The 14,865-nt window shown below is 42.2% G+C and overlaps 1 protein-coding gene across 1 annotated transcript in view; it reads left to right on the top strand.

Annotated features, from left to right (window-relative positions):
- The first annotated feature begins 188 nt into the window (after nt 1-188).
- fxyd3 (FXYD domain containing ion transport regulator 3) overlaps nt 189-14,865 on the top strand; it is an 18,351-nt gene continuing 3,674 nt past the window's right edge. Inside the window, exons 1-7 of the mRNA XM_058376666.1 lie at nt 189-359; nt 10,722-10,771; nt 11,576-11,611; nt 11,714-11,734; nt 12,811-12,885; nt 13,162-13,198; nt 13,271-13,320. Of these exons, the coding sequence (XP_058232649.1) occupies nt 10,738-10,771; nt 11,576-11,611; nt 11,714-11,734; nt 12,811-12,885; nt 13,162-13,198; nt 13,271-13,320 (253 nt within the window). The 5' untranslated portion in view covers nt 189-359; nt 10,722-10,737. The remainder of the gene's footprint in view (nt 360-10,721; nt 10,772-11,575; nt 11,612-11,713; nt 11,735-12,810; nt 12,886-13,161; nt 13,199-13,270; nt 13,321-14,865) is intronic.

Genomic DNA, 14,865 nt, shown 5'->3' on the forward strand with positions numbered 1-14,865 from the left:
TTTGGACAGTGTTTGACAGCATCGCGTTAAAAATACAAGATTATTCACGAGGAGTTCACTGAAAACTAAAAACAATTAAAAAGAAAATTTCGGCGTCGGCGTTGACAGCAAGCGAAAAATTAGTTCCGTCTCTCGGGCATGTTCACGTTCAAAAACTCAGCCCACTCAGAGAGAGAGAGAGAGAGAGAGAGAGAGAGAGAGAGAGAGAGACCTGTTGAGGTGTCACTGGGGTAGAGAGAGAGAAAAAAGGGTGTTGGTTAGACTTATTCAGATCGTTAGCTTGTTAAAACCTGTTTAACGAGTCTCTTCCAAGTCGGGGAAACGGCCAACACGTCTCGTGCGTTCCGTCTCGTGCTGAGGTGAGTTCAACAAATCACTTCTTTACGGGTTTTTAAACGTTATCTAATCACTAATGTGTTTGTGTATTGTTTTATTTTAAAAACGTAATCTAAATACTAGACATTACTCTTCTGAGTTGTCTTTTGAGTAGCTTTAATAGCTGAAGATTACAGAGAGAGAGAGATCCGTCTTTTTTGTTTTTAATAACGCCGTTTTTTTGGTCGTTAAACGTGAGATCGCTCCAGCTGTTGCTGTGGTGACGCCCGCTCCTGTCTTAGCGCGTGACATTTCCATTACTTTGTTTCATCTGTTTTTCTCTTTGTTTTTTTTTGTTTTGTTTTTTTGCAAACCTCAGAACATTATAAAATTGTGCGTTTTTTATTAGATGCGCAACCCAGGAGCAGTGTGCAGTGCCGTAGTGCTGTTATAACGATTTATAAGCATCACACACACACACACACACACACACTAGAAATGTCTTAAACGACAACAATAACCGCACTCCTCCATCACTGCCTTCTTAGTGCTCCAGAGGTGGATGAAGTCCAGATGTTCCTGTTTGTCTTTTTTCCTCCTCCTCAGCAGGCGCTTTGTCAACACGGTGCCTTAATGCACCACTCGTGATGGAGTTTGCACAATCCTCACACACACACACTCCTCACACACACACACTCCTCACACACACACACTCCTCACTCACACACTCCTCACACACACACTCACACACTCCTCACACACACACTCCTCATGCACTCCTCACACACACTCCTCACACACACACTCCTCACACACTCCTCACACACACTCCTCACACACTCCTCACACACACTCCTCACTCACACACTCCTCACACACACACTCACACACTCCTCACACACACACTTCTCACACACACACACTCCTCACACACACACTTCTCACACACACACACTCCTCACACACACACTTCTCACACACACTCCTCACACACACACTTCTCACACACACACACTCCTCACTCACACACTCCTCACACACACACTCCTCATGCACTCCTCACACACACTCCTCACACACACACTCCTCACGCACTCCTCACACACACTCCTCACACACTCCTCACACACACTTCTCACACACACACTCACACACTCCTCACACACACTCCTCACACACACACACTCACACACTCCTCACACACACACACTCACACACTCCTCACACACACACTCACACACTCCTCACACACACACTCACACACTCCTCACACACACTCCTCACACACACACACTCACACACTCCTCACACACACTCCTCACACACACTCCTCACACACACACTCACACACTCCTCACACACACACCTCACACACACCTCACACACTCCTCACACACACTCCTCACACACACACACTCACACACTCCTCACACACACTCCTCACACACACACTCACACACTCCTCACACACACTCCTCACACACACCTCACACACTCCTCACACACACTCCTCACACACACACTCACACACTCCTCACACACACTCCTCACACACACCTTTATTTATTAATTTTTAAAAATAAATAAAAATTAAAGGTCACCATATAGTTCATTTATTGGACAGATTTATATTCTAAACTACTTTGAAAACTTTGTTCTAATATATATATATATATTGGTCCTAAATAAATAGAAGCACAGAGTAGAAGTTAAAAATAATGCTGTTTAAATTTTTTATTGATTTGTGTGTGTGTGTGTGTGTGTGTGTGTGTGTTTCTGTGGTGGGAAAATATATATGTATATAAATATAAATGTCGCCAGTGTGAGTTTTTCCTCCACAAAGAAGTGTTTCCTTAAACGCTAGAGAGGAAGAGATTATGAGGAAAGAAAAACGAGTCATGAGTCACGGCAGGAGCATGCGCTCAGGAGTTTCTGGTTTTTGAGAAAGTCGAGTGTGATGAAAATTTCTTCTTTAAAATGAAAAAAAAAAAGAGATGGACGGAGAGGAAGGACACATGGATTATGACGAGGACACGGATTCCTGATCATACTGTTACTGTTACTGAGGACGGAAAGAGTGTGTTTATTCAAGTGTGTGTGTGTGTGTGTGTGTGTTTGATCCTGGGCTATTCTCAGTAACGGAGAGTTAATGTTCCTAATTTAGCTTCTGTTTGAGTTCCGTTGTTCATGTGCTGCATCCCTTTTGTATGGTGTGTGATTGTGACGTGTGTGTGTCTGTGTGTGTGTGTGTGTGTATGTGTGTGTGTGTCTGTGTGTGTGGGATCAAGTGTTGCCTAGCAAAGAATTTGACAAGGTGAACGCAATCAGAAACACGCATGCACACAAGGTCATGCAAAAACACACTGGCTGATACACGCACGCACACACACACACACACACACACATGCACACGCACACACACACACACACACATGCACACGCACACACACATACACACATTTCCTGTAGCAGATAGCGCTCTGGCAGGCCACACACTTCCCTTGGTCAGGGTGAGATGTTGTGAGTGTGTGTGTGTGTGTGTGTGTGAGTGGAAGAATGCGAGTGTATCATATCTAGCAGGAGTGTGAGAACGACAGAAATGTGGGACATGATATCACACAATATTCCATATTTGTTAGCTTCACTAGGTGCAGATGAATCCTGGAATCTGATTGGTCAGACGGTATACAGTGTTCCTGAATCTGATTGGTCAGTCAGTGTACAGCAGGGCTGGGCAATTAATTTCTACAGGGGACCACATAACAAATACGAACTGTGTTCATGGAGGGCCGAACCAACGATAACTTCAACTTAATTCTGCTCAATATTAATTTTCTCCCATTCTATAAAGCAAATGATATATTTTGATGAGCTGCTGCTGGTAATCAGAAGAATAAGGATATTCTGTAAATATTTATGTAAATTTATGAATTGTTGTGTAGGTCAAAGAGGAAAATAATCCTATAGAAGTAATAAACAGTTTAAAACAAAAACAATAAAACTTTCATTTTATTTTTAACTTGTTAATCTTCACAAATACTGAACAGATGTTTTGCATTATGCTAAAGATAAGCAACTGCTCAACTTCATTCAAATCGCAGCTCTCACCCAGAGCCAGTGAGAAGTGGTCAAAGTTGACCGCTCTGTTCCTCAGCTGAAGCTCCAGATTTCCCGCGATGTCCTCAGCCCTTCTCGTTACAGTGCGTCGGGAGAGGGGCATGTTCTCAAATGCTCCCTTTTTCTCTGGTCATATCAGGTCAGCAGAGTCCACCACACACTCCTTAATAAACTCTCTAGTGATTTTGTGAGATATGACAGAAATTGTCTTGACAGCTGCGTCTCTGGGTGTGGGAAGTTTTGTAAAAAGTCCGTGTCGGGTTTGCAGCATGGCCACAGCCTCTGACTCCTCTGCGATTTCTCCTCGTGTTTGGTCACGTAGTGGCGATTCAGATTGTAATCTTTCAACACAGTGACCTGTGTACCACAAACTAAGCAGACGGCTTTACCTTCGATTTCTGTAAATAAATATTTTGCAGTCCATGTCTTGTTGAAAACGCGGCATTCGGAATCAACTTTTCTTTTTTTAACGGGAGCTGACATTTTTAGGGGTATCTGACCAGCATTAACGTGCAGCATCACCTGTTACTGTTCAGACACACACACGTCCATACGGAAATAATAAAACTCCAGGTTTTTCAAAATAAAAGTACCACAGTTTATGCACAGCATAAATACTTGTTCATTTATGTTTATGACTGACTTAACGCGGGCCGGACAGGGACGTCCAAAGGGCCGGGTGTGGCCCGCGGGCTGTAAAATGCCCAGGTCTGGTGTACAGTGTTCCTGTATAAGAGAGGAATCTGATTGGTCAGAAGATGTACAGTGTTTCTTTTAACAACACGTTATTGGTTAATGAAGTATCATTTTGGCTGGGGTGAAGTTTTTTATGTTAGGAGACTTTTATTGTGCTTTTTTGGAAGGAGTCTCCAGTCGTAGATCTCAGTCACAGTGGAGAACATGACATGAAGAGTTTATTAACAAATGAAAACTTAGAATCTTTGGCAAATCGTTGAGGTGTGTGTGTGTAGGAGTGTGTGTGTGTGTGTAAGAGTGTGTGTGTGTGTGTGTGTGTGTGTAAGAGAGTGTGTGTGTGTAAGAGTGTGAGTGCACACACACACACACACACATACACAATCAGTATCTCTGTCTCACTTTGTGTTTTACGGATCACCCCCCACATGCACACACTCACACACACACTCATAATCACCTCACACACACACACACACACACATGCAGCAGGTGTGTTTATGTTAGAGGGCGTGGCAAACGGTTCTGATGTTTACTTTGCATAGTCAAGACTTTTTCCTCTGAGAAATCATTCTCAAAGCTAAGAACAGGAACTTGTGCTCAGCCGCCGCCCTACACACACACACACACACCCACACACACACACACACACACACACCCACACACACACACACACACACACACACACCCACACACACACAGCATATGACTGCACCAATTATTTCAGGTTAAGTGCCCATCTGGGACTCGGAGGTCTTCAGGGATCCTGGAAGACTGAATGGAAATCTCTCAGTGGTTCAAAAAAGTGCTGAACAAGGTGTGTGTGTGTGTGTGTTAGAGTGTGAGTGTGTTAGTGTGAGGTGATTGTGAGTGTGTGTATGAATGTAAAGTTAAACACACAGTGAGACAGAGATACTGAGTGTGTGCTAGAAGTGTGTGTGTGTGTGTTTCTGGTAATACTGGAATGATGGAGAGAGAGCACCTGATGTGAGTGTGTGTGTGTGTGTGTGTGTGTATGAGTGTGAGGTGAGTGTAAATGTGTGTGTGTGTGTGTATGAGTGTGAGGTGAGTGTAAATGTGTGTGTGTGTGCGTATGAGTGCGAGGTGAGTGTAAGTGTATGTGTGTGTGTGTGTGTGTATGAGTGTGAGGTGAGTGTAAGTGTGGGTGTGTGTATGAGTGTGTATTAGAGTGTGAGTGTGTATTAGTGTGTGTGTGTATGAGTGTGAGGTGAGTGTAAGTGTGTGTGTGTATGAGTGTGTATTAGAGTGTGAGTGTGTATTAGTGTGTGTGTGTATGAGTGTGAGGTGAGTGTAAGTGTGGGTGTGTGTATGAGTGTGTATTAGAGTGTGAGTCTGTATGAGTGTGTGTGTATGAGTGTGAGGTGAGTGTAAGTGTGTGTGTGTGTATGAGTGTGTATTAGAGTGTGAGTCTGTATGAGTGTGTGTGTATGAGTGTGAGGTGAGTGTAAGTGTGGGTGTGTATGAGTGTGAGGTGAGTGTAAGTGTGGGTGTGTGTATGAGTGTGTATTAGAGTGTGAGTCTGTATGAGTGTGTGTGTATGAGTGTGAGGTGAGTGTAAGTGTGGGTGTGTATGAGTGTGAGGTGAGTGTAAGTGTGGGGTGTGTGTATGAGTGTGTATTAGAGTGTGAGTCTGTATGAGTGTGTGTGTATGAGTGTGAGGTGAGTGTAAGTGTGGGTGTGTGTATGAGTGTGAGGTGAGTGTAAGTGGGGTGTGTGTATGAGTGTGTATTAGAGTGTGAGTCTGTATGAGTGTGTGTGTATGAGTGTGAGGTGAGTGTAAGTGTGGGTGTGTATGAGTGTGAGGTGAGTGTAAGTGTGGGTGTGTGTATGAGTGTGTATTAGAGTGTGAGTCTGTATGAGTGTGTGTGTATGAGTGTGAGGTGAGTGTAAGTGTGGGTGTGTATGAGTGTGAGGTGAGTGTAAGTGTGGGTGTGTGTATGAGTGTGTATTAGAGTGTGAGTCTGTATGAGTGTGTGTGTATGAGTGTGAGGTGAGTGTAAGTGTGGGTGTGTGTATGAGTGTGAGGTGAGTGTAAGTGTGGGTGTGTGTATGAGTGTGTATTAGAGTGTGAGTCTGTATGAGTGTGTGTGTATGAGTGTGAGGTGAGTGTAAGTGTGGGTGTGTATGAGTGTGAGGTGAGTGTAAGTGTGGGTGTGTGTATGAGTGTGTATTAGAGTGTGAGTCTGTATGAGTGTGTGTGTATAAGAGTGTGAGGTGATCAGTAACACACAGTGAGACAGAGATACTGAGTGTGTATGAGTGTGTGTGTGTGAGAGAGAGTGTGTGTGAGAGAGAGAAAGTGTGTGTGTGTGTGTGTGTGTGTAGGTCAGCTGCTGATGAACATTAACACAGAAGAGACGAGTTCAGGAGACGGAGACGAGAACAAACCGCTCGAGTCTGAGACAAACACCTGATTGTTCTGTCCAATGTCCCGAGTCAGGCACTGATAACACAAACACACAACACTACACAAACACACACTACACTACACAACCATACAACACTACACAAACACACACTACACTACACAACCACACAACACTACACTACACAACCAAACAACACTACACAAACACACACTACACTACACAACCATACAACACTACACAAACACACACTACACTACACAACCACACAACACTACACAAACACACACTATACTACACAACCACACAACACTACACTACACAACCACACAACACTACACAAACACACACTATACTACACAACCACACAACACTACACTACACAACCAAACAACACTACACAAACACACACTACACTACACAACCACACAACACTACACAAACACACACTATACTACACAACCAAACAACACTACACAAACACACACTACACTACACAACCACACTACACAAACACACACTACACTACACAACCACACAACACTACACAAACACACACTACACTACACAACCACACTACACAAACACACACTACACTACACAACCACACAACACTACACAAACACACACTACACTACACAACCACACAACACTACACAAACACACACTACACTACACAAACACACACTACACTACACAACCACACAACACTACACAAACACACACTACACTACACAACCACACAACACTACACAAACACACACTACACTACACAACCACACAACACTACACAAACACACACTACACTACACAACCACACAACACTACACAAACACACACTACACTACACAACCACACAACACTACACAAACACACACTACACTACACAACCACACAACACTACACAAACACACACTACACTACACAACCACACAACACTACACAAACACACACTACACTACACAACCACACAACACTACACAAACACACACTACACTACACAACCACACAACACTACACAAACACACACTACACTACACAACCACACAACACTACACAAACACACACTACACTACACAACCACACAACACTACACAACCAAACAACATTACACAAACACACACTACACTACACAACCACACAATAACACACAACCACACAACACTACACAAACACACAATAACACAACACTGCACAACCACACAATAACACACAAACACACAACACCTTCATAATCAACACTTCACATACTCCACATTCTGTTCTGTGATAAAGCTCTATCTCTCTCTCTCTTTCTCTCTCTCTCTCTCTCTCACTCACTCACTCTCCCTCTCTCTCTCCCTCTCTCTCTCTCTCTCTCTCTCTCTCTCACTCCCCCCCCCTCTCTCTCCCTCTCTGTCCCTCTCCCTGTCTCTCTCTCACTCTCTCTCTCTCTCTCTCTCCCCCCCTCTCTCTCTCTCTCTCCCTCTCTGTCCCTCTCCCTGTCTCTCTCTCTCTCTCTCTCACTCCCTCTCCATGTCTCTCTCTCTCACTCTCTCTCTCCCTCTCACTCACTCTCCCTCTCTCTCTCTCTCTCCCTGTCTCTCTCTCTCTCTCTCTCCCTGTCTCTCTCTCTCCCTCTCCCTGTCTCTCTCTCTCTCTCTCTCTCTCTCTCCCTGTCTCTCTCTCTCTCTCTCTCTCTCGCTCTCTCTCCCTGTCTCTCACTCTCTCTCTCTGGACACGCCCACTGCTCATCATTATTCATTTATAAATACATTTAATTCTGTAAAACGAGTGACTTCCTGTTCCTGTGTACATGACCGTAGCTAGAAACACGTGACGCTAACAGACTCCTGAAATAAACGGAAAATAAACGACACGACACACCCTGCAAACGAGGTGTTGCTATAGAAACCGTAACGTACTGACCAATCAGAATCCGGAAATTCTGAATTCAAGTGTTAAAGTCATATATTCTTAATGTTTATTGAATAATAGAGACGTGAGAGATTTCCCGCACTTCCAGCTGTTTCTCCGAGGCGATGAGGGGAAAACCGTGGAAGGTTCTGGAAGCGTGGAAGGTTCCACTCTGCTGCTTTACGCATTTCTGAAATGTTTTCTTCCAGATTATCTTAGATCAGAACTCTGTTCAGGTTTAACCCTTTAGCGTCCAGCTCAGAGTTTATTATTCTCAGCAGTGAATAAAAAGCTGTTGAAGAACGTCGTGTGGAAACGGATCGCTTGTTAAATCCCCGACCCCATTAAGAAATGATTTCTGATCTTTAACGGTGAGAAAGCAGCGAGGCAACCGGATCCCTGACGACGCCGTCGCCCCGGGAGAGAGGAAAGCCTGCGAGCTTTGCGTAATCATGACCATGGAGGAAATGAAAGAGGCCTGGATCTGCCAGAGCTGGCTGCGTTTTTCATTTCCAGAGGAACAAAAGAGCGTCAGCGCGAGGTGTCGGGTTTCTATTGTGACACGAACACACACCTCGACTCGCCTCGCCTCGCCGGCAGAGGCACACAAAACACACTTGCCTTCATTTGCAAACACAATTAAGTCATCGCTACGATTCGAAAGGTCGTCAGATAAAATTCACGTCTTCATTACAGAGCTCTAAAACCTTCTATTCAACTCCACACACACACACACACACACACTCAGAAATCAAACATTAACGCCTGCTCTTTCCTTCAGCGAGCTCAGGACAGTCCTGCTGGGATCAAAGCAGTGAAATATTTTAGCTCAGGATGTCCTCAGATCCTGTTATACTCTCCTCTTCCACACACACACACACACACACACACACATACATACACACACAGGCATTGTGATGGGAATCAGATCGGATCAGACACACTGTTCTAATTGGTTAACAAAGTCTCATGGAAAATCACCAGCATGCAGTCCAGGTTACGTTAAAATTTCACATCCTGTGACCTGTGACTGATTTCTGTACAGGAGAAAAATAAATAATAATAATAATATTTATATAATAATAATAAAAAAACATTATTTAATATAATAATCATGTTAACATTTTTTTGTTCTGCAAAATGTTTTCACTTTCTTTTCTGTTTCTTTTTTTATTTTATTTTTAATTTTTTTGTTTTCTCTTTTTCGTCTTTAGATCTAGTGAGTCTGTGTAACACGTTGAGGGGGCAGGGCTACATACAAGCCTGGTTAGTGATGTCACTCAGTTAGTGATGTCACACGGTTAGTGATGTCACTCAGTTAGTGATGTCACTCAGTTAGTGATGTCACCCGGTTAGTGATGTCACCCGGTTAGTGATGTCACTCGGTTAGTGATGTCACCCGGTTAGTGATGTCACCCGGTTAGTGATGTCACTCGGTTAGTGATGTCACCCGGTTAGTGATGTTAACCGGTTAGTGATGTCACCCGGTTAGTGATGTCACTAAATAAACTCCCACGGAGACTGCATCCTAGACACCAATGAGCAGCTGTGTGCTAAACGAGCGCTAACCCAGTTAATGTGATGGTTGTTATGGTAATGTATTAAGAGATTAGGACACAAATGGACGTAATGGACACATATTAGGACACAAATGGACGATGATGTAAACGGAGACTCAGACGGTGAATTCCCAAAGCTAGGCTACGAGATAAAAGTTTCAGATGATAAACTGTGCATGAACTTTAGTATGAACTCCATCCAGTAGCTGGATTTATTTATTATTTATTATTTTTTATATTTTGTGTCAACGTGCCTGTGCTCTGATTTCTGAGCTGCTACTCACTCACTCGAGTGGTCATCTGCTGTCCAGTCGGTTCTGCTTCCTGTTCCTCGCTGATGTGCTGCTCATCGTACAATCACATCAGCAGGTGGATCAGAGGTAACTGAATTAGAGCTCAGTGCTAATGAGCGCAGACGCAGGTGGTGACACTGAATTAGAGCTCAGAACCTCAGTGCTGGTGAGCGCAGACGCAGGCGGTGTCGCTGATTTAGAGCTCAGTACCTCAGTGCTGGTGAGCGCAGACGCAGGCGGTGACGTCACTGAAGGTCGGCTGTGTGTCTGCTTTTAGTTCTGAGATTTTCATGTCCAGCAGCTCGGAGGTTTTGTTGCTACACAGAATCACAGGTCGTATTTAGAGAGCAGTTAATATTAACGTGTGTTTAATCTGTGATCCGAAAACGCCGCTGTGACCTACAGGGAATTACTGCGCAAAACTTTAAATAAATAAATAAAACATTTTCCTTGGGTTTCAGGTGAAGCCACGTCGCCATGGCGCAGATTCTGTCCATCATCTTCATCACATGTGAGTCATTATCACCTTCATACACTCTGTCTGTGTGTGTGTGTGTGTGTGTGTGAGTGTGTGAGTGTGAGACAGAGAGAGAGAGAGAGAGAGAGAGAGAGAAATCAGTCACAGTGTATCAATGCTCCATCTAGTGTCCTCAACTGTGAGGCCAAAAATATTATAGAGATAATTATTAACAATTAATAATAATAATAATAATAATAATAATAGTATTAATAATAATAATTATAATGATAAAAGCAATGATAATAATTTATTTATTTATTATTTATTTAATTATATATTTATTAAGTATTGATATTTATTTATTTATTCATTCATTTTTTATTTATTTATTATTATAAAAGCTAACAAAAATATTATTTTAAAATATTTATTATATTTTATTTAAAAAAATACTTTTTTATATAGTCAACACATTATATATTTTTATTTTTTTTTTATACTATTTATAAATATATATTTTTTAAAGCTGAGGAAATGTAATGATGCATACAACACACTTAAGTTTTTTTTTACAGTGAATAATAAATGCAACAAAAAATAATAAAATAAAATAATGTACTGACATCCCTGATGGTAATGAATGTATTCATAAATTATGTAATTAATTAAGACACAATTAATTATAGTTAATTAATTAATTAATTAATTACTTCATTAAACCTGCAAGAAAAAAATCACTGCACAGAATTTTAAAAAAAAATAAAAGCAGTGATTATGTTTATTGGTACTGTGTGAATTTCCTCTACTGTTTTTTAATTATTATTTAATAATTGTAATAATTTTGTGTGTTTCTAGTTGTCTCCCTCGTCTTGACCGAAGATCCGCAGCAGAGTAGGAGATTTCTCTTCTTCCCTGTTTGACTTGTTTTATATGAAGTTGTGTGTGAAGTCTCATTAACTCCACTCTCTCCTTCTCTCTTCTTCTTTCTCTCAGAGGACGATCCCTTCACTTTCGGTAAGTAAACATCTCACGGGATTTATTTCATTCCTCACTCCAACACACACTTGCTATGAGCTGTGTCTGAACACTCAGATACCTAACACACACTCACTAGATACCTAACACACACTCACTAGATACCTAACACACACTCACTAGATACCTAACACACACTCACTAGATACCTAACACACTCTGTCAGCTGCATCTGACCATTCAGATACCTAACACCCTTGCTAGACACTAGCTAGCCCCAACACTCTCACTCTAGATACTAGCTAGCCCCAACACTCTCACTCTAGATACTAGCTAGCCCCAACACTCTCACTCTAGATACTAGCTAGCCCTAACACTCTCACTCTAGATACTAGCTAGCCCTAACACTCTCACTCTAGATACTAGCTAGCCCCAACACTCTCACTCTAGATACTAGCTAGCCCCAACACTCTCACTCTAGATACTAGCTAGCCCCAACACTCTCACTCTAGATACTAGCTAGCCCCAACACTCTCACTCTAGATACTAGCTAGCCGCAACACTCTCACTATAGATACTAGCTAGCTAGACACTAGCTAGCCCCAACACTCTCACTCTAGACACTAGCTAGCCCCAACACTCTCACTCTAGATACTAGCTAGCCCCAACACTCTCACTCTAGATACTAGCTAGCCCTAACACGCTCACTCTAGATACTAGCTAGCCCCAACACTCTCACTCTAGATACTAGCTAGCCCCAACACTCTCACTCTAGATACTAGCTAGCCCTAACACTCTCACTCTAGATACTAGCTAGCCCCAACACTCTCACTCTAGATACTAGCTAGCCCTAACACTCTCACTCTAGATACTAGCTAGCCCTAACACTCTCACTCTAGACACTAGCTAGCCCCAACACTCTCACTCTAGATACTAGCTAGCCCTAACACTCTCACTCTAGATACTAGCTAGCCCTAACACTCTCACTCTAGACACTAGCTAGCCCTAACACTCTCACTCTAGACACTAGCTAGGATACTACTAGGGGGCGCTCTGTGACTGTTTGCTCAATGCCCAGTCTCCATCTGTGTGTGTGTGTGTGTGTGTGTGTGTAGATTATCACAGGCTGCGCGTTGGAGGGCTGATCATGGCCGCGGTGTTGTGTCTGATAGGCATTACTATCCTTCTGAGTGAGTTTATTACATTCACACACACACACACACACACATTATTTTTCCATAACATTACCTCCTGAAGTGTTTTATTTCTTTTATGCTCCAGCAATTTGTTTAATATTTACACAACATCCCTGAAAAAAGTTGCTGTTCCAGAACCTTCTGACCAATCAGGATCATCAACATCAACACACAAACAGATAAACACATATTTACACAGATAACCAGACAGATCAGTAGAGTGGACAGTGTTTGTGTTGTGAGACTGACCCTGACGCCCCTCTCTTACAGGTGGACACTGCAGATGCAAATTTAACCAGGACAAGAGGTAAAAATACAGGATCTGTAGCTGAGAGCTGAAATCATGGAGCTGACCTAATCTCTTTATTTCCTCTCGCAGGAGGAGGACAGGAAGTAACACAGCCACGCAGCAGATGCTCAACGACACAGGTACAAGTCTCCCAGCTGGACAGAAGGGTCTGAATTCTATACACAAACTCCACACATTTCATTCATTCAGCTTTTATTCATCTTCTATTCACTGCCTTCTACTTAAGTTTTCTTTTTTTTATGTGTGCAAATTATTTACTTCTACATTAGATTTAATTTTTAATTGGATGTAATGTTTGATTATTACGTTTAAAACATCTATTTAAATTTAAATTCAAATTTAAAAGTTAAAACAAAAGTAATAAAAATGTAAAAAATAGAATATAAAATATAAGAAATAATTAAAATAAAAAATGAAAAACTAGAATATAAAGTATAAGAAATCATTTAAATAGAAATAAAAAAACTAGAATATAAAAGAAAAGAAAAAATGTAAATAAAAATGCAAAACTAGAATATAAAAATATAAGAAATAATTTAAATAAAATATAAAATATAATATTAAATATATGAAATAATTTAATTAAAAATAAAAAAAATATAATACAATATATAAGAAATAATTTAAATAAAAATGTAAAACTGGAATATAAAATATAAGAAGTACACTAGAAGAAAAGAATACCAAGTATAGAAAGAATATAATACAAAATGTAATATAAATTGTATTGCATTATACAATATATACACTATATTGCCAAAAGTATTCGCTCACCTGCCTTGACTCGCATATGAACTTAAGAGACATCCCATTCCTAATCCATAGGGTTCAATATGACGTCGGTCCACCCTTTGCAGCTATAACAGCTTCAACTCTTCTGGGAAGGCTGTCCACAAGGTTTAGGAGTGTGTTTATGGGAATTTTTGACCATTCTTCCAGAAGCGCATTTGTGAGGTCACACACTGATGTTGGACGAGAAGGCCTGGCTCTCAGTCTCCGCCCTAATTCATCCCAAAGGTGTTCTATCGGGTTGAGGTCAGGACTCTGTGCAGGCCAGTCAAGTTCATCCACACCAGACTCTGTCATCCATGTCTTTATGGACCTTGCTTTGGTCACTGGTGCACAGTCATGTTGGAAGAGGAAGGGGCCAGCTCCAAACTGTTCCCACAAAGTTGGGAGCATGGAATTGTCCAAAATGTCTTGGTATGCTGAAGCATTCAGAGTTCCTTTCACTGGAACTAAGGGGCCAAGCCCAGCTCCTGAAAAACAACCCCACACCAAAATCCCCCCTCCACCAAACTTTACACTTGGCACAATGCAGTCAGACAAGTACCGTTCTCCTGGCAACCGCCAAACCCAGACTCGTCCATCAGATCGCCAGATGGAGAAGCGCGATTCGTCACTCCAGAGAACGCGTCTCCACTGCTCTAGAGTCCAGTGGCGGCGTGCTTTACACCACTGCATCCGACGCTTTGCATTGCACTTGGTGATGTATGGCTTGGATGCAGCTGCTCGGCCATGGAAACCCATTCCATGAAGCTCTCTGCACACTGTTCTTGAGCTAATCTGAAGGCCACATGAAGTTTGGAGGTCTGTAGCGATTGACTCTGCAGAAAGTTGGCGACCTCTTCGCACTATGCGCCTCAGCATCCGCTGACCCCGCT

Source organism: Hemibagrus wyckioides, linkage group LG23, assembly GCF_019097595.1.
Source record: "Hemibagrus wyckioides isolate EC202008001 linkage group LG23, SWU_Hwy_1.0, whole genome shotgun sequence".
NCBI classification, from domain to species: Eukaryota; Metazoa; Chordata; class Actinopteri; order Siluriformes; family Bagridae; genus Hemibagrus; species Hemibagrus wyckioides.